At 54.0% G+C, this 20,321-nt stretch overlaps 1 protein-coding gene across 1 annotated transcript; it reads right to left on the reverse strand.

Moving 5' to 3' along the window:
- Positions 1 to 58: 58 nt before the first annotated feature.
- Nacc1 (nucleus accumbens associated 1) lies at positions 59 to 19,152 on the reverse strand. Its single transcript, XM_077796367.1, has 6 exons — positions 19,053 to 19,152; positions 4,837 to 5,736; positions 4,579 to 4,752; positions 3,533 to 3,638; positions 3,336 to 3,433; positions 59 to 2,854 (listed from the first exon to the last, which is right to left on the reverse strand). Exons 2-6 carry the CDS (start codon positions 5,726 to 5,728, stop codon positions 2,595 to 2,597), a joined length of 1,530 nt encoding a protein of 509 aa, XP_077652493.1. The 5' UTR covers positions 5,729 to 5,736; positions 19,053 to 19,152; the 3' UTR covers positions 59 to 2,594.
- Positions 19,153 to 20,321: the final 1,169 nt, after the last annotated feature.

Consider the following 20,321-nt stretch of genomic DNA (forward strand, 5'->3'; position numbering starts at 1 on the left):
AGGAACCCACAGGGCTAGCCCAGGCGCACCCCCTGGAGTGAGCAGCATGCTGCAGGACTGTTACAAAGGCGTTCAGTTTATTCTCCTCATCAGCATCACTGATATTTTCATGGTTCACATTTCCCAACGCCACTCCTCTCCTTACAGTAGTTAATGTGCAATCTCAGGGGCGGGGGCTAGGCCCAGGGCAGGGAGGGCGTTGGCACTTCACGCAGGACAGGGCGGGCAGACCCGTGGTCTGTCCCCTGTGAAAGAGGCGTGGGTGGGTAGACGGCCAGTGGAGTTGGGGGAGGGCCCTACATTTTTTTTCTATCTGGTAGGTGGATGATTCTCCACTTGTATTTCTTCCTGGCTGCCCAGGGTTGGGGGACCATGCAGCTCAGGGCAGGGGAGGAGAGGAGAGGGGAGGAGAGGGGAGGGGAAAGCAGCTGGCCGCCAGGGCAGGGAGATGCAGGGGTGGCTCCTGGGGTAAGGCACAACCCTGTCTTTGGCTCTCCTAGTGAGGAGTTTCCTCCCCTGCACCCCCTGCCCAGACCCCTCTTCCCACCCCTAACCCCTAGACACCCTCACAGTCCCGGGAGCCAGGAGCACCTCCTGGGGTCCCTGAAACAAGTAGGCCCTGCCACCCAACCCAGTGCTGCGGGGCTCAGAGAAGGAGTGGGTTGGGAGAAGACCCTAGTCCCAGAGAGCTGCCCCCTCACTAAGGCCTGGAAGGAGGGGAGCTGACTGGAGTCCCCACCTGCCCCTCACCTTGGCTGGGCCCAGCTACTTGCCAAGTGACCAGGATATTGTGCTTTGGGATCAACGCTGGGGTGGGGCGTCAGGCCAGGGGAGGGTGGGGGGAGTGGGGGTGCGACTAAGGTGCTTGTGCTTTAGCTGGGGGTGTCGACTCCCCCCACACACTTGGGCCACCAGAGGCTAAGGTGCTGGGGACAGGCCAGGAAAGCAGAGTGTCGGGACCCCAGCCAGACCTGACACATCTGACAACCCCCTCCCTGCAACAAGCAGATATCTGGAGGGACCCCCTACAGGCTAGGGGGGGGTGCTGCTGGGCTGGGGGTGAAGGTCTCCAAATCAGATTCCAAGGGTCCAATCCTGGCTGGCCCCCACCCGACCTCCTGCAATCCCCTGCCTGCGGGAGAGAAGTGGCTGGGAGCTAGGGGCAGGCAGGAGTTTGGGAGGAGGAGGAGAGGAGGACAGGGCAAAGAAAGCAAGCCGAGATGGCGAAATGATGATGTGTCTGGGTTGGGGACCCCGGGTTCACAAGTAAAACTCAAGAAAACCAAACACTACCTCTAGGCGAAGTAAAAAGAGGAATGGTGAGAAAATTTCACAAATGATTGCTCACAATGAATGTGGGCCCTGCCCTGCCTGCCTGGCCACCCAGCCAAGGCCCGGGACATCCTTTAGCTGTCGTCTGGGTGGGGAGTGAGGGGGAAGCTGGTTGGACCCACAGGAGCCCAGGTGGTGGCTGAGACTAGGGACCCACCGTGGAACCACACCCACACTCCATGCACCCACACATTCAGCCTGACCCAGCACCCCCAACCTGCCTTCCACAGCCCCCCGGGGAATGAGGGGGACCTCAGACACAGTCCCGTTGGTTTGAAAAATAAAAGGAAATCTTATACTTCAATATTTCATTCGCTAAAAAAATGTTTTAAAAAGTATGTACAGGAGGTGGGGCTGGGAGCCCTGCTGTGGGGCGGGGTGGGGGGGGTGGGGGAGTGGGCAGTAGCCCCCCCAGCCTGCTCCCCTGGGTTGGAACCCTGGTCTTACCGCCTCTCATGTTTTCACTAGTTTTTGAAAGCAAACCTACACACACGCACACATGCACACCCACACGCTCTGCGAGCCCCGGAGAGCTATCCTGTCCTCTGAGACCCTCCCTCTGCCCCCAAGAACTCCCTCACTTAGGACCAGCCTCTCTCAGGCCCAGGGGACTGGCAGGGGCAACAGAGACTGAGCGCAGGGTGGTGGGAGGGAGGGGCACTGGGCCACCACTGGCCCCTGCCCTTAGTTCAGACTTGGGATTTCTGAGCCTTCTCTGGGCCCCATTTCCTCAGCTGTAAAGTGGACAGTCCCTCTAAGCCTCGCCTATCCTAGCCCCCAGGTACAGGGACAGACGAGGGAGACAGGAAGGCGCTTTTGGAGACTTGGAAGCACTGGGAGGTGGTAGGAGGGGTCCTGAGAGCCCCCAGGGCCCCCTGAGTCCCAAGGGGCTGCAGTGAGGGGACAAAGTGGCCCAGAGCCTGGGAAAGGGACCTTTCACAGGTCTCCCAGGCTGGCCCCTTCCCTGTGCCAGGCCTGGTGAGCAGGGAATGACTACTAAGGGTTAGGAAGGGGAGCAAGGTGCTCCCCACTGCATGAGTGTGTTAAAGAAGGCAACAGGCCCTGGCACCACCTGCCCCATCCTCCCCAGCCTGGCTCGCATTGGGGGAAGGGGATGGGACAGGGAGGCAGAGGGGCTGGGAGCATGCAGCACCCCCCAAGGGTCCTGGGGAGGGACAGACAGTAGCTCGTGACCAAGATGGTGGGCGGGTGTGTGACGGGAAGGGGGAGTGTGACAGCCCCTTGGGGAGGGTCCTGTGGGGTTACTGGAGGACCTCAGCCGAGGGGCCGGCCTCGCCGTCGTGGCTGGCTGTCTCAAAGCCGTGTTCCATGCTCATCATGTCCGGCTCCATCTTGCCTGTGTCACTGATGAAGGTGGTGTAGGCATCGCCCTCTGCCAGCATCGGCTTGGCCTTGGGCATCCAGCTCTTGCGCACCACGCGGCGGGCGTTGGTGCACATGTCAGCGGCAATGGCGTTCATCTCACTCTCCTTGAAGTTGGGGGCAAAGTTCTGGCAGTAGTCTGTGCAGGCAGAGCAGGTGGCTCAGGCCCATGAGGCCTGCCCTCCCGCTGCACGACTTTCCCAAATCCCCACAGGGAGACCACTGACCGCTCCCAGTGGTGGCTGACTGAGCTCCTAACAACTGGCAGCACTGTCTGGTGGCCACCTCTTTGGGGGATTTGCCTGGCTGTTTAAACCTTTCTGTGCCTGCCCAGGGTTTGAGACCCTCCTGCCACAGACCCCCTGGCCTCCCTTTAGCACTACCCAACTGTGGAGAAACCGCTGTAGTTACAGCCCTCTTCCCAACAAGCAGGGGAGATTGAGCCTCAAAATTCTAATTTTTGTTGTTTTGCTGGGATTGCAAGCATGTGCCACCACACCCAGCTCGGAATTCTTAACACAAAACTGCACCCATCCATTAGGGCCCGCACTGGATAAAAATACAGCTGCCTCAAGGCTGCCTCAGACCCCAACCTGCACTCCAGAAGGCTGGATACTCACACTTGACGGCGTGGAGAACACGACTGTCCAGTGGTTTGCGTCTGGGATCATTGGTGGAGGAACGGATGCCGGTACCACAGCTGTTGGCCAGAGTGTTCCTGGGAATGCAGGGGGTAGGGTGAAAGGAGTCAGGGCTCCTGGTGGTGATGGGGTAGAGGACACCCACCTCCACCCTAGGGCTCTGGCAAGGGTCTCACCGGTCAAAGAAGGAGGCCAGGAGCCGTCGCAGCAGGACCTTGTGCCGAGTGCCTGCGCTGACGTGGCAGTTCATGAGCTGTGCCCTTGTGATGTACACATTGGTACCTGGTAAGGGAAGCAGAGGTTGACCGAGGGTGCTCCAAACTGCCAACCCCCATATGGCCTGAGCCCGAGCCCTTCTCAAGCACCACTCCTTACAGGCCCTTCTGTGTTGGGCTTTGGAGCCCACCCACTGGCCCCGGAGGCCCAGAGCAGTCAGGTGGGGTTCCTCAGACCTCTTCTGCCATGTCAGTGCTCAGGAAAGGACAGAAAGAGTACAGGCACCACCCATGGGGACCTGCCACCTGCCAGGCCCTGCAGCAAGTCTGGCTTGACACTTGTGTGTGGCAGGGGTTCTGACCATCCCCAGACAAGGAGGCAAAGACTCATCAAGGTCAGCTGGGAGCAGAGAGAAGCCCCAGGTCACTGTGGCAGTTTGCCCCGAAGGCAGCTAACCTACCCCATGTGTGCACCAGCTCCCAGAGCCAGAAACCTCGGAATCCACCCGAGGTGCCTCAGTTCATGTCACCTTCATTTTCTATGAGTGGTACTAGACACCGAACCAGGGTGCTTTATCACCGAGCTACATCCAGACCCACTGCCCACTCTAGCTTTTTACAACTGGAGACAGGTTTTTGCTAAATTGCCTAGGCTAGCCTTGAACTTGGGATCCTCCTGCCTCAGCCTCCTGAGTAATTGGTTACAAGCTGGGCCACCATCAGCCTAGCTAACTCACCTGATCTTTTTTTTTCCATACTGGGGATTGAACACAAGGCCTTGCACGTACCAGAAGAGCACGCCAATGAACCACAGCTCAGCTCTCAGCTCATCTAACTGCACCCCTGGTCTTGCCAGGATGGGCCGCTACCAACATCAAAGTCCAGATGGGGAAACTGAAGGGCCGAGGGCTTCAGCTGCCCCAGGATAGTAGCTTCTAACCAACACAGGACACGAGGCCTGAGGACACAGAGCGGGGGGATCTAGGGAGACAGTGGGGCCAGCACACCTGTTACCAGCTCCAGCTTCTCTGAGGGGTCACCCTCATCGTAGAGCTTGGGGTGGCAACGGTTGCCTATCTGGTTGATGAGCTCAGCTGGGAGAGATGCCAGGTCTTGCCGTACCCGAATACGACTTCGGGACTCTGGGGCCACCTGTTCCGGGAGGGCCTCCACCTTCTCGGCTGTGGGGAGAAAGCAGAGTGTACATGTGAATGTGTGCACCTGAGGGCGCAGGGCAGGCGTCCAGGCAGGGAGCAGGGCCTCACCCGTCTGGCCGACATTCATCATGCTGTACATGGTGTACATGTTGCAGATCTGCCGGTACTGCTCGTCGGCGCCCTCCTCGCCCGCGTCCTCCTCCTCGTCCTCCTCGTTGTGGTAGGAGCCAGGGCTGTCACTGGTGTAGGCGCTCGAGGTGCCGGGGCTTGTCCGCTCTGATGTACTGGGCCCGCTCATCACACCCCCCGCTGCCACTGCTGCTGCCACCACCGGGGCCGGCTGGGGCGTCCGGTTTGTGGCCAGGTCCGGCGTGGAGAACTTGGCCATCTTGCGACTGCCGTTGCCACTGCTGCTGCCCCCAGCCTCCTTCTGGCTGCTGTCCCACAGCCTCTTTGCCACAGGTGTGCACTGCACAGAGTCCGACTCTTGCTGCTCTGTTTTGACCCGAGACACGAGGGGCAGTGGTGTGCTGCAGGCTGGCCAGCCTGATGTTTGTGCCACAGGGCTCTGGGGCTCAGATGATGGGGCCTCTTCGGCGTGCAGGCCCTGGGAGTCGCAGCTCGGGGAGCTCACCTTGAGGAAGAACTCGGTGCCCTTCTCCATGATTTCCTGGATCTGCAGGAAGCCGGCTGTGTATATGAGCAGGAACTGGTCACCCATGTTCATGCTCAGCCGACCCGTGTAGCAGAACGTGAGGATCTGCTGGAAGGACTGGGGCTGCACGGCTGCCGGCAGCTCCACCACGGCGCTCCGGCTGCTGTTGAACAGGTCCCGGAAGTAGGAGCTGCTGGCAGCCAACACAGCCCGGTGGGCCTTGAAGGCGTGGCCCTTGACCACCACAGACACGTCACAGTACAGGCCTTGCAGCCGCTGTTCGTTGAGGCACTCGAGGATACTGTTGCCAAAGTTTGGGATCTCCATCTGCAGGGTCTGGGCCATGGCGGCAGCTGCAGACAGGGAGACAGGGGGCAAGGTGAGCAGCAAAATCCAGTGCTGGCTGAACCCTGCTTCATAGACCCCAACTGCTGCAGGAAGCCTCGCAAAAGCCCAGACACCCTTGCGGCAGAATCAAGCAGATTCCTTCTACACCAGCAGACTTGCCTTTATGATACTCAGCTGTCCCTTGGTGGGGGACTAGTTCCAGGAACCCCAGTAGATAACAAAAATCGAATTCCCAAGTCCTTCAAATGGCACAGTATTTGTACAGAACCTTTGCAATCGTCCTGTGGACTTTACTCACTTTCTTGCCAGGGGCCTTATGGGTTTAACCCAGGATTTGCACGTGCTGGGCAGGTACAAGGCTGGGTCTTGCTAAATTTTATCCAGGCTGATGTCAAACTTGCCATCTTCCTGCCTCAGTGTCCAGAGTAGCTGGGATTAGAAGCGGGTGCTACTGCAACTGGCTTACTTTAACATTTTTGTGGCGCAGGTGATTGAACCCAGGATCTCAGGCAGGCAAAGTGGACATTCTACCACTTATCTATACCCCGGCCACTCACATGCTTTAAATAATCTCTAGATGGCTTACAATACCTGATACAATGTATATAAATATATTAATTAGGTAATAATGACAAGGAAAAGTCGCACATGTTTAATGAGATGCACTACACACACACACACACATTTATTTAGCTGTAGTTTCATTTTACGTCTTGCTGAGGATTGAACCCAGGGCCTTGTGCACATGAGGCAAGCACTCTACCAACTGAGCTATATCCGCAGCCCCTTCTGAATATTTTTGATCCTTAAAATACTTTTTAAAAAATCTTTTCAATCTATAGTTGATTGAATCCATGATGCCAAGCTCACAAATATTGAGAGCCAGTCAACTGTACTGTCAAATCGGCAGAGCCCTGCTGTGATCACAATGGCTATATTCTGTCCCCTGCAGATAGAAGACCCCTGGCACACTTATCCACATGTACTTGAACATTCAACAGGTCTACCTAAGTGCCTGGAAGGGAGACAGCCGAGATGCAGAAGTGCACCATGTATGACATCTCTGGACACTGATAGGTAAATACCAGGAGCCAAAGTCACAAGTGTCAGCTTTGCCAAGCACAGGACTCGAAAGCACTCTGAACAATCAGACATGAGATTACATATAAGCCCGAGCTCCCCTCCAGCAGCACAAGGATGGACAGCAAGTGCTGGTAAGGATGAGAAATCGGAACCCCCAGACACAGCAGGCGGGAAGATGAAAGGGGGGAAAGTCATTCCTTGTTGTTAAAGTCCTTCTGGGTTCAATCCTCTGTTCAAAACAGAACAACACACCCAACAGCCAACAGGTGAAAACAGAAACGTCTATTAACTAATGAATGGATTAAAAAAATTTAAAATGTGGTACAGGGCTTGGCGGTAGCCTAGGCTACACGCTCACCCAGCATGCACAGGACCCCGGGGTGCACCCCCAGCACGTAAAACAAACCAGGTTATACCCACAATGAATGATTTAGCCATAAAAGGGAAAAAATTTTGACACATGCCACAACATGGAAAACCCCAGAAAACACTGTGAAGAAGCCAAAGGACCACATATTGTATGATTCCACTTACATAAAATATCCAGAATAGGCAAATCCATTTAGACAGAAAGCAGATTAGTGGCTTCGGTTTTTAGGGAGTGGAAAGCAAAGGGACGTAGGGTTTATTCTTTACATACTGAAAGTTGTCAGATGGGCATGGTGGTGCCCGCCTGAACTCCCAGGACGAGACAGGGAAATCACGAGTTTGAGGCCAGCCTCAGCATCTTAGCAAGGCCCTAAGCTACTTAGTGAGACTGTGTCTCAAAATAAAAACAGCCAAGGACATAGCTCAGTGGAGCAGTATCCTGAATTCAATCCCAGTACTGGGAGGTGGGGGTGGGGGAGTCTAAGTTAACTATGGCGATAGTTGCAAAGCTTTATATACTGAAAACTACTGACTTAGTGAGACCCTCAGCAATTAGGAAGACCCTGCTTCAAAACAACAAAACAAAACAAAACAAAAAAGTAAAAAGGGCTGGGGATGTAGCTCAGTGATAAAGCACCCCTGGGTGCATCATCAGTACTAAAACCAAAACCAAAATAAAACAAGACTCTGTACACTTTAAATGGATGTACTATATGGCATATCTCAATAAAGCTATTAAAAAAGAAAAAAAAAAGGCAGCCATGTAGCTCAGTAGTAGAGAACTTCCTAGCATGTATGTAGCCCTGGGTTCCATCTCCAGCAATGCAAAGGAAAAAAGAAACTGCAGCTGATACCCTCTGGGCAAAATTAAGGAATGAGATCTGCAAAGTAGACTTTTTGGATTTTGCATTTTGAACCTGCTCATTTGAGCAAGCAAAAAAAAAAAAAAAAAGAAAAAAAAGAAAAAGATAAGTACTATGTTTTTAAAAAGAAATGGGAATTGATGCTGCTCAGGGAACTCACTCCCCTATTCTGGGCATCTCTCAATATGTGAACTTCTGTATAAGATCCTGTACTACCTCTTCCAGGGAAAATAAGTGAAAAGGTAGAAAGGCCATGTTCCTTACTTGGGGATGATCTTCTTTGAAGGAAGACAAGTGTGGGTTGATAACGTGACCCCACCAGTAGAAGGGAGTCATTTGCAATTCTGTAGTCTATAGAGGGAGGTGGTCCTAAACGGACAGGATGCAGGTAAGAAGGCTTCTGCTGGTGAGAGAAGCCTGAGCTGAGTCTGGGAAAAAAAGGAGAAAGGCAGAGAGGGTATGTGCAAAGTCCCTGAGGCAGGAATGGAATCCCAGCTGTTCTTTCCTTACTCTGAGTTAGCTTTCATATATATCTGGTTGATTCTGAAAGGGCTGCGATGAGGAACAGAAGCAGCTTGTGGCCAAGGCTCAGAGGTGCATGCCGTAGCCAGGTGCACCAGAGTGGACCTGCTCCTGGGACCAGGGGCTCCAAATCCCTGCCTTCTGTCTGAAAACTGAGGTCCATAAAGCCAGCCCAGTTCTGCAAACTCAACCTGAACTGAGATGCTATTAGGTGCTAGCTGCTCTGGTAGAGTAGGAGGGAGACCCAGGCCCTGCCCCTCCCTGGCCTGCATGACTTATACATCGTTGATAACTTATATAATACAAAGTAAACACTGTATACATAGTTGCTACAAATAGGGACAAGAAAAAAGTACTCTACCACTCCAGTATTTTTTGTGGGGGGAAGTACTGGGGATGGAACTCAGGGGTACTTGACCACTGAGCCACATCCCCAGCCCTATTTTGTATCTTATTTAGAGACAGGGTCTCACTGAGTTGTTTAGCGCCTCGCTTTTGCTGAGGCTGGCTTTGAACTTGCGATCCTCCTGCCTCGGCCTCCTGAGCCACTGGGATTACAGGTGGGTACCACCATGTCCAGCTTGGTGGCGCATACCTGATTCAGTATTTTTTGAGGTTCAGTGCATCTGAGGATGCAGAAACCGCAGATACAGGAGGGCCAACTGAACAGTTATTGCTTAAAGGAGGACGTCAGCTTCCTAAGGGCAGGTGTCCTGGCTGGTTCTGTTCAAGATTAAAACAGAGCTAGATGCTCAACAAATATTTGTAAATGTTAAGAGAACACTGTAGAGACGCCAGGCCTGTGGTGCACACCAGGAGCCCCAGCTGTTTGGAAAGTTGAGAAAGGAGGATCACAAATCCCAAGTCGGCCTGGCAACGCAGCAAGACCCTGGCACAGAAATTAAAGAAAAAAGAAAAATAGGAGGTGGTAGAGTGCTTGCCTCCGTGCACAAGGCCACAGATTTCATGCCCAGCACCAGCAAAATTTAAAAAATAAAAATGAAAGCAGCAGCTGATAGAAAGCACCAAGATAGGAATAAATGACTGGAGTTCGGGACGCTGCAAGTGGCAGAGAGGCCCAGCAGGGCCCCACCAGCTCCACCCAGTGCCCAGTGGCGCTGCAGACCTCTCCATTCACTCAATGGCTCACAGCAGCGAGGCTTTAGAGGTGGGGTACAGCCCAACTCCTCCCCAGGAACAGGCACAGGAAAAGCTGCACGTGAACCTTACCGAGTGCCCAGTACGGCCTGGTGCACAGGGATCATTGACAATGTGGACTTTGGGGCTGAGGGAATCCGGAACCCCTAAGAGAAAGGCCACCTCATGAGCCTAGCAGCCAGGACTCGGGAGCTCTGACAGTGATTCAGGGGTTGGTGGTGCAGGAGTAACTGGTTCACAGGCTCAGCTGATGGGTTCACAGGAACTCTCCCTGCTCCATGTGACTCGCGAGTAGGGCAGTGGGTCTGGGAGCTGCAGACATCTGAATGTGGCCTTGCCCCAGCACCAAGTGAAGAAGGTCACTGTCAACAGGGAAGATGGGGGTGGAGGGAGACTGCAGAGTGCACTGGGCCCCGAGCGTTCGCTCACACTGGGTCCGCAGGAGAAACAGGTCCTCAGCAGCTGGCACCTGGCCATATCGCTTGCTGGGTGGAGCAGTGGTGGCATAGTGAGGGAACGAGGCCTCTAAACCTGCCAGTGATCTGTCCCAGAGCTGAGCCCACAGAGCAGCCAGCAGTGTAGGATGACTCTGCTCTCGCCGCCTCACAGGGAGGACGTGCACTTCCCAACATCTCCAGCCCAGGCCCCAGCACATCTCCCAACTGGACCCAAGGGCAGTCTCCATGACCTCCAGACAGTCACTTAACAAATATTTGCCAAGTCCCTGCTGGGGCATGAAGTACTTGGGAGCCCCGGTCCCTGCTTCTGGAGCTCATAGCCCAGCTGATGTGCCCACTCACGCAGGGTCAGGAACAGGACAGAGGCTCTGACTTTGCCCACAAGAGGCGACACCAAGATCTGGAGGGACAGTGGTGGGCTGGGAGCGCTGGTTCTTCTAGGAAATGTTGCTGCTTCTGGAGGATCAGCTCAGTTTCAGGGCTTTGTTACGGACTGAACTGTGTCAAAAGACAAATTCACGTGGTAAAGTTCTGACCCTCAGTTGCCCATCTTTGGAGGAGGGATTCTTTTATTTTGTGGGGGTGGACACTGGGGATTGGCCCCAGGGACATAATGCCACTCATCTACTTCCCCAGTCCTTTTTATTTTGAGACAGGGTCTTGCTGAGGCTGCCTCCAACCTGAGATTCTCTGATCCTCCTGCCTCTGTCTCACCAGTCAGAGATCACAAGCAGGCTGGACAAGTGCTCTGCCAGTGGGCTACATCCCTGGCCCAGAGGCAGGGGCTTTAGAGGGTAATTAAACTTTGATAGAAGCAAAGGCTGCTGCTATACGCAAACCAGGAGAACCTTTGCCAGCACCCGGCCATGCTGGCAGCCTGACCCCTCACAGCACCCAGAACTGTAAGGAAATGTCTTTGCCCGACCCAGGCTCAAAACACTAGGTATTCATTTCTATTCAAAAGGAGCCTCTGGGCCACACCTCCCATGGGGCCAGACTCACAGCCCCACCGTGCTACAGCTAAGGGCCTTCAACGTCTGGCCCTGCCTGCTCTTGGCCCTCCTTGAATGCTGTCTCCAAGATGGCCAGCGCTCTTGGTACCTCCCACTAAGCCCTTCCCAATACCAGCCCGGTAGGCTGCTCCCCACCTGAGCCTCCCTCACTAGTGCTCTTCCCATGACCTGGCAAACGAGGGTTTTTATTGCTGTGCCAGCTCTGCAGGGTTAGGGAGTCGCCTGTGTGGTTCACCTCTGTGCCCCCTGCCCCCAGGACACACAGTGAGTGCTTAATAGTCATCTGTGGAATGAATAATTATGTCCATTACTTCCAATCCAACTCCCGTTTTTGTTCCACATCAGCGAATCTGTAACAAGAGTAGGGCGCGCAGGCATTACCTCAGCCAAGCACATGCGTGCCCTCTTCTGATGGCTGCTACAGTGGGGTGGCCTACAGTCAGTGTCCCACTTGGGGCCAATGTCACTGAATTTCATATTGCTGACCACCACTCACACCAATCACACTGTGGGAAAGAAGCTGAAGGAGAATTCTGGAAATAGAAACTGCTAGCTCTTTGCAAAGAGCTCCAGAACCCCCCAGCCAGCAAGGGCATAGACTTGAGCCTCCTGAGGACTGTCAAATGCCCGGACAGATGTTTCCAGGTGATTTTCAAAGAAAGTTGTTGAGATACTACTGGCATGTATTACGGTTTGAATGTTTATGTCCCTCCAAAATTGCCTGGGCTGGGTGTGGCTCAGTGGGAGAGCACTTGCTAGCACGTATGTGCAAGGGTTTGGGATCCATCCCTAGCACCACAAAAAATAAAAACAAATTCTTATGTTTAGGGCTGGGGATGTGGCTCAAGCGGTAGCGCGCTCGCCTGGCATGCGTGCGGCCCGGGTTCGATCCTCAGCACCACATACCAACAAAGATGTTGTGTCCGCCGAGAACTAAAAAATAAATAGTAAAAAATTAAAAAAAAAAAAATTCTTATGTTTAAACCTATCTCCAATGCAGTAGTTTAATGCAGGAGTGTCAAGAGGTGGGCCTCTGAGAAGGAAGTAATTTATAAGGGCTCTACCTTCATAAGAGGTTGATGCCTTTACAACAGAGGCCAGGCGCTTGCTCACCGCCCCCCCCCCCACACACACTATGTCAGGACACGTGGAAATCTGTGAGGAACGGGTTCCTTCACCAGACAGCTAACTCTCTGGTGCCTTGGTCTTGGACTTTCCAGCCTCCAGAACTCAGCAATACATTTCTGTTGGGGCTAAAGTGTAGATCAGTGGCAGAGCACTTGCCTAACTTCTTAGACCGCAAGAAAAGTAAAAAACAAAACAAAAATCCCCCACAAACTTTCTGTTGTTTATAAATTACCCAGTGCAAGACATTTTATTATATAGCAGCCTAAATAGACTAAGGCAACATGTAAAACAGCTAAGGGAAAACATCAACTCCATGTTTAACGAGGAGGAAAGGCCCTGGAAAGTACCATAATCCTTTATCCAGCTCAGCAGGAGGTAGCTGGATCCTGGCCCAGAGCCACTCAGACCCTTGGTCAGGGCCAAACACGAAGCTGGCCTCCGCTAACATACTGCTAGAGAAGGACTATTCAAATCCTACTGTTGGCATCTGCATATTAAATGCATGCACATTTCATTTTTTTTTTTTTTTGGTACCGGGAATTGAATCCAGGGGTGATTAACCACTGAGCCACATCTTATTTAGAGACAGGGTCTCACTGAGTTGCTTAGTGCCTCACTTTTGCTGAGGCTGGCTTTGAACTCATGATCCTCCTGTCTCAGCCACCTGAGCTGTGCATGCGTGATGGCGCCAGCATTTTCTTTATCCCAGATAGGCCAACGTTAAATCATCCTTGGTGGGAATGCGATTAGTGACTAGTTCAGCTCAGGTTTTGCTGGGCCTGTTGGGCTCCAGTACCCAGCAAAGGCTCAGGCAAGGTTCATTCACTCCTCCTGACAGTTCCTGAGGAGGCCACGAGCTCTCCCATCATCTTAAGGATGAGAACAGAGGCCTACATCACATAGCTCTTAAAGGACAGACCTAGATGTGGACCCTGACTTTTTTGAGAATCAGGCAATGCTGTGAGGCAACAGGGTGAGGCCATTTCATAGATGGAATCACTGCTGGGGTCCTCACCTCAGGGTCTCAGATGCCTTGCAAAGGTCAGACTGGCATGGTGCTGCTTCTGCTCCCTAGGAAGGCCTTCTTCCCTTCCCTAGCTGTTCTTCAATACTTCCCCGACCCCCAGCCCACCCCCAGCCAGTCTCCAGGAAAGAGCAGTCTCCACCTGCTGTCTCTCCCTCCCACTTCTCCTCACAGCCCTCTGCAATCTGAATGGACTCGGTGCAGTAACTCCAGCTCCTTAGAGGACCTGGCAGCAGCCCCATGCCATGCACTGCCCCCAACTCTGACCATAAGCCATTCCCAGAGTGCACTTAGACCCAAAAGACAGTATGGCAGGAACAAACAGTAAGTGCAAATGTCCTGAGGGCCTTGGCAAGGAGGAATTGAAACTGTGTGTGTGTGTGTGTGTGTGTGTGTGTGTGTGTGTGTGTGTGTGTGTTTGGGGATCAAACCTAGGGTAGGAGGCAAGCACTCTTCCACTGAGCCACAACCCTGGCCTTTTTCTTTTGCAGGCTGGGGACTGAACCCAGGAACACCCTACTGCTAAGCTACATCTCCAGCCTTTTCTTAAAATTTTGCATCAGGGCCTTGCTAAATTGCTCAGGCTAGCTTTGAACTTGTGATTCTCCTACTCAGTCTCCCAAACTGCTGGGATTATAGGCATACACCACCACACCCAGCAAAAGAATTTAAATCTTGCTATGCCTATCTATAGACTCAGGAGGCTGAGACAGGAGTACCACAAATTGGAGGCCGGCCTCAGCAACTGAAATTTAGCAAGATCCTGTCTCAAAAAAAAAAAAAAAGGGGGGGGGGGCTGGGGATGTAGTTCAGTGTCCAAGTGCCCTTGGTATCTGTTCAGGATTGGTTCTAGGACCCCTAAAGATTGCAAAATCATGTTTAAATCCATAATATAAGATGGCATATATTGTATAGTCTACATTTGTCCTACACTCATCTAAATTAAATCATCTCTAGATAAAGTTACAATAACTAATACAAGTAAATGCTGTGTAGAGTTGTTAAACTGTATTTTGAATGATGACAACAAAAGTCTGCACATGCTCAGTACAGATGCAATTTTTTTCACATATATTTTTGTTCTGCTGTTGGTTGAGACTGCAAATGAGAGCCCACTGCATTTTACTCACCTTGAATCCTTTACAAAGCTTCTCACTCAATAATGATGCTTCGAGACAACATTTATCTATAATATTGTTGGCCTCCTGACATCAGTCTCCCTGACTATAAAATGGGCTAACAGCAGCAGCCAACCATGAGACTATTTCAAGGATTAAACAACTGAAGAACATGGGCAGACTGGTGCCCAGCTCACAGTCAGTGCCCAGTAATGCCAGCTGTAATTAGTCATGTCCTCTCAGTCCATCCCTTTAGGCCCTTCCCAGACTGTAAATTCCCTGAGAGTAGGAGACATCTTTTGCCTCTTACTATCTCCCAGAACCTGGTGCTATTTCATGGGATTACCAAGAAGTAGCCCCCGAGGGTCTGCCAATGCATCCTCAGCATCAACCAACCACACTGCTTACCTACCCCTGGCTTAATCCCCCAATAACCAGAAAACAGGCGATCCTGACCACTCCACTACTGCCCCTTGCACTGGATCATTCTTTGTGGTGGAGCTGGCCCTACATGTTGTCCCAGGCCTCTAGGCCAGTAGCATCCCCTCCCATGACAACCAAAAATGTCTCCAGACATTTCCTAAGTGTCACTGGACAGGGCAGGATTGCTCCTGAAGAATCACCATGGGACAGACATGACTGCTTGTGCCCATTTGTTGGATGAAGAAACTGAGACTCAGAAATTAATTCCTCTGTCCAGGGTCTTGTGGACAGGAAAGGTGGTACAAGTCATCAATTTTGACTCTCAAATACACATTTCCCTCACCCCTACCTCCTGTTGGCTCCATTAAGAAAACACTACTGACACACGTCATCACAGAAAACCCGCAGGTCTCTAAGGACTCTCGGACCTTTGCTGAGGCAGCAGCATGGGACAGATGGAGAGTGGACAGGTGATGGCAACCATGCACTGAGCGTAACCTCTGACACATCCTCTCTGCAGACTCACCCAGTCCTCAGCCAACCCGACACTTGGGTCCAGTTCAACCTCATGGCCTCTGCAGCTCACGAGCTTCTCCAGCAAAGACATGCTTGGCCAGAGAGACAGAGGACCACTCCCACAGGCTTCAGAAAGAGGGGAATCGGATGACTGGCAGGGGCATCCGTTTGAAGAAAGAACCAGAGTGCCTCAGTTTCCTTGTATGTCAACTGGTGATGACAACACACAGGTCCCACACTGGTCATGGGCTTGTGTGAGTTCAAACGTGGGAAAAGTGCTCTCTGAAAAACGGGAGGGGAGGGTGACAAGGGGCAGGGAGGGTCCAAAAGAGGGAACAGAGAGACATGAATACCACCTGTTTTTGAGTCATCACCTCCAGCACAGCTCAGGTATCCTGGCAGGCTCCCATTGTCCATCAAAGGCTCTGGCGATGATGAACTCCCGGGTCAGACCTTGCCAAGCCAATTCCCAAACTCTGACCCTCTGTCTAACCAGATCCCCTGGAGCCTAACCTGAGAACATGCTGGGGCTCCCCCCTGCCCAACCAAGGAGCCAGATTAAAAACAAAACAAAACCCTGAAGGCAGGCCAAAAGGTGTGAACTTTCAACTGGGGGTGATGGGGAGACTCTGAGACCAGGCTTTTCTTTCCTTTGGATGGCACTAGGGTTCTTTATCGCCACAGTAGGGTCATCCTCACTCCCTTCCCTCATGAAGACAAAATGTTTCAAGCACTTAGCAGGAGGCCTGGCACATACTCAATAAAAGCTTTGAATGTGCTGTCCTCTTGGCCTAGAACACCCCCACCCTCGCCTCAGCTAATTTCTTATTATTCAGATCACAGCCCTCCCGGAAGCCTTCCCTGACCACCCAGCTGAAATCTCCCTGCTGCTCAAGGCCTACCACTCCTTCACCTTGTTATACCATCTTCATAAATACAGCAATCTGGAATTCCCTTTGCCACCTCTTGTCTGAGGTCAGTCACTTCCGCCAGAAGTTGCCAGAGAGCTGAACTGCTTCCTTGGCCTCAGCAGACACCCAGTGTATGGCAGTGACGTCACATTCCTCTTGAGCCGCCTGCCTGCTGCCCTCATCCCCACTGTTTGTGCACCCCAAGTTCTCACTGAAAAGCCAGTGCCTTCTTCTCTCGCTGTGGACAAGGCCCCTGCCTCTTCCATCTTCCACATCTGGGCCAGCTCCCACCAGTCTCCGCCCGTTTCAGCAGTAACTAGATGGTACCCCCCCACCCCTGTCCTCAGTACATAGCCCAAGCGAACCCCAGGAGGATCCAGTCTGTGCCACAGCAACTCCAGCAGCCAACCCAGACCCATCCAAGCAGGAAAGAAGGTCTCTTTGTATATCTATCCCAAGAGACATGGCGGCAGCAGCACAGGGTAGAAGTAACAAATGAAAAGTGCAAAGGTCCCAGGCAACAGTGATGCCAACTAACACAAAAGAGTCCTGCAGGGACAGAGGAAGGGCGGTCCTTCTGGAGATGGGCTCGTTGAGATGTGTGCTCAGACTCAAAGGAAAGGTCATGGCAGAAAAAGGTGAAGGGAACAAAGAACAAGTGCAAAGTTCTCTCCGTGGGGCAGCTGAGGCCAGTCAGAGAGGGGAGACGGGCAGGGCCTGGGTTGCTACTGGTGGGTATTCTGGGAACTGCAGGGAGACTGAGGTGTGGATTAGGGAGACAAGCCATCATTAAACCCAGGAGAACTGGATGATACCACTTGACCCAGCAGTTTGTGGCTCTTGCCTCAGGTGCTGTGGATCCCAAATCAAAGTCCCCAGGACACCCTGGTAACAGCCTTGCAATTAGTTGAAAAGAAAGAAGAGCTGGGCAATCTGATGAGGAACCAGAGTAGGGGAGAAAACAGCCTAGACAAGCCAAGTCACATCCAGCTCCAGAGCCAGTGGCATTCCATCTCACAACCCCTTCCCCCACAGGCCCACAGCTCCGTGACCCTTGACCTCTTGGCTCTCAGACCAGGAATGGGGAGAAGATGTGACCAGGTCTCTGAGAAAGAAGCTTCCACTGTTTTCCTTTTGGATACCAGGGAATATCAGTCTGTCTGCAAGGGAACTGAGCAGTCCTGGAGATGGGAAGCAGGTAAGTTTGGGACCAGGAACTCGGAAAGAATAGGGAGTTACTCCACTCATATCCCTGGAAGGATGACCCAACGGCCCAAGGGATTGGACTGAGGGGCAGTCAATCCCAGATGGGCCTGTCCAGTCATGTGACCCTGGAGGAACCACACCCCCCAGCTTCCTCCTCTGGACCACAGAAAATGCCTAAGAGAAGCCTGTGGTGGTGAGCAATCCATGAGCTCATCCCACCAGCAAGCTCAGCACAGGGCCTGTCCAGCACGGCGCGGGGAGGGGGAGGTAGAGACCTGGGGCCTGCAGTCCAAAGCCTGGGCCACGGTGCAGGTGCCTTACTCCACCCCTTAGCCTCCCCCAATAACCCGCCTTTACCCCAGCAAGAACCTCCAAGACACAGTCAACAAACACGCTGTACACAGTCCCCTCCTAACTCTTCACCTCCAGGAGGGGCACACGGAATTCGGGCGTGGGAACTAGCACTTAAGACAACTATGGCCTGTGACTGTCAGGTCCTGGTCCACAGGCTCCAGTTCCAACAAGCGGAGGACGAATCTAGGAGCAGGAGGCTGCCTCCCGTCTGGTGCATGGGGTGGGGGCAGGCGAGGGCCACCCGAGTGGTAAACAAGATGCCTGAGCTAGGTGTTCCAGACCATGTCCGGAGCTGCCCACACCAACACCCACCCGCCGGCCCGCTCCTGGAACAGTTGGCGGAGGCTCCGGAGATGGGTGTGGGAAGAGGAAAGCCCTGGGTCTGACCCTGCGTGAACACTTGGGGTGTGGGGACCCATCTCGGCTCGCCCCTGCTGGTCACACTAGTTTTTCCCGACCGGCCCCCACATCCCCACCGGCCCAACTCAAGCTTCAGCCTCCCGCAGCTCCCCAAGCTGCTGCCGCGGTCCCTTAACTTACCCGGCGGACCCTCGGGTCCGGACTCCCCCCCAGCCCCCGAGCCCTGACCTCGGGTGACCCTCGGCCCGCATCCCCGGGCGCCTCCTCTCCGCCCCCACCCACCGTGCCCCACTTCCTGGGCTCCTCCGCGGCCGGCCCGGCCTGTAACCCGACCCGCCACCTCGGCCGGCGCCCGGGCAGTACCTGCGGCGGCCCCTCCCCGCCGCTCCGGGCCGTTTCTCCCCGCCGCCGCGCCGCTCTCCCCTCCTCCCGCAGCGGCCGGCCCGAGCCCGGCTCCTCCCCTCCCCCCGGCCTCCCCGGGCGCCTCCTCACTGCTCCCCCTCGAGCGCTCCAACTTCCCGGGACCCCCCGCCCTGGCCGGCCCGGCCCCCGCCGCGCCGGGAGCAGGGCGCCTGGGCCCAATCCCGCCGCCCCAAGCCCCGAGGCCCGGCCCGGAGCCGGACGCTGTAGGCCGCCCGCGGTGGCCGCGTCTCCGCGCAGTCGCCGGTCCGGGTACAGGGTGGGCTGCAGGCCCGGCTCCCCGCCAGTCCCAGAGAAGCCCTCGGCCTCCCGTCTCAGCCCTAGCCGGCCCTCGGCCGCCCTCGGCCGCCCTGGCTGGAGGAGGCCAGAACCGGGCCTGGGGCAGACCACCTCACCTGCGCCGTGGCCGCGCTCCGGGGGCTCCCGGCGGGCTCCGCAGCGGCAGCTGGGGCCGGGCCTGGGCCCGGGGCGCGCCCCCCTGCGCCGGGGCCTCGGCCTCCGCCTCCGCGGCCTCCGCGGCCTCCGCCTCAGCAGCAGCGGTAGCCGCGGCGGCCATTCATTGTGGGCCAGGCCGCCCCAGCCGAGCGCCGAGCGAGCGCAAGCAGCGCCGCCGCCGCAGCCGGGCCGGTGAAACGGCCTCGGCCCCGCCTGTGCACCTCCCCCAGGCCCCGCCTCCTAGGCCAGGCCAGCCGAGCTCCGAGCCCCCCCCCCACGCCCTCCCGCTCCTACCGGCTTCTCCGTCTGTCCCCTCTGGATCCTCGCTAGTACCTCGGTTCTGCAGAGTAACTAATTCGAATTCCGATCCCACCATCTTCTAGTCCCAAGACCTTGGGACACGTCACCGCCTTTCCGAACTTTAGCCTCCTGTAAAATGAAAATAATGACTGCTATTTATTGTGCCAGGCACTGTTTTAGGCTCTCTCTCTCTCTCTCTCTTTCTTTTTTTTTTTTTTGGAATTAGCTAGTTGCAGAGATACGAGGAAACATGCTCAAGATCACACAGCAAGGAAGTGATTCCGTGTGCCAACATTTAAATCTTATTGTCGAATAAGAACTAAAAGAATTAAAAACTTTTTAAGATGCTTAAGTGATGTCAGCCTCCGTTAGCATTTTGCCTGTACTAACTCATTTAATTTCCACCACAGTCCATAACGAAAACTGAAACGTTCTGCCCGTTTTACGAATAGGGAAACTTAAAAGCAGAGTTAAGAATTACCAACACGGTGAAGTAAGACTGGGACCCAGGTAGCCGGGTCCGCTACTCTCAATTTTTGGGACCCGTTAGAACCTACAGAGGGCTTATTATGTGTGAGCGGCTGCTTTGCACACTTTCCAGGAATTCTGTCGTTTTACTTTGCTCTTACTTGGAAGCCAAGATTCTGCTTTAACATGTAAGGAAAGTGAGGACCCGAGAGTTTAATTAACCTACTCAAGAGTATGTGAGGGGGCTGGAATTCAAACTCAGTAAATCCGATCCCAGAGCCTGAATTATTCCTTCAAGATGCTCTGAAATAATTTGTATACTGCACCCAGCACACAGGACGCGATCAGTAGGTGTGGAGTTTCTGTTTACTTCTCCCTTTCCGAACCACAATATCTTCAGTTTGACTAAAGAGATGTGATGCGTTTCCTTCCCGGGGAGCTTTTGTGCTTTAAGACTACCT

This window comes from Urocitellus parryii, chromosome 3 (genome assembly GCF_045843805.1).
Source record: "Urocitellus parryii isolate mUroPar1 chromosome 3, mUroPar1.hap1, whole genome shotgun sequence".
NCBI classification, from domain to species: Eukaryota; Metazoa; Chordata; class Mammalia; order Rodentia; family Sciuridae; genus Urocitellus; species Urocitellus parryii.

Excerpts from the sequence above, each read along its gene's own strand:
- Nacc1 (XM_077796367.1), bottom strand. The coding sequence starts at position 5,728 with ATGGCCCAGACCCTGCAGATGGAGATCCCAAACTTTGGCAACAGTATC. Across the intron at positions 4,753-4,836 it reads GATGAATGTCGGCCAGACGG|CCGAGAAGGTGGAGGCCCTC; the intron begins GTGAGGCCCTGC and ends TTCTCCCCACAG. Across the intron at positions 3,639-4,578 it reads GAAGCTGGAGCTGGTAACAG|GTACCAATGTGTACATCACA; the intron begins GTGTGCTGGCCC and ends TTCCCTTACCAG.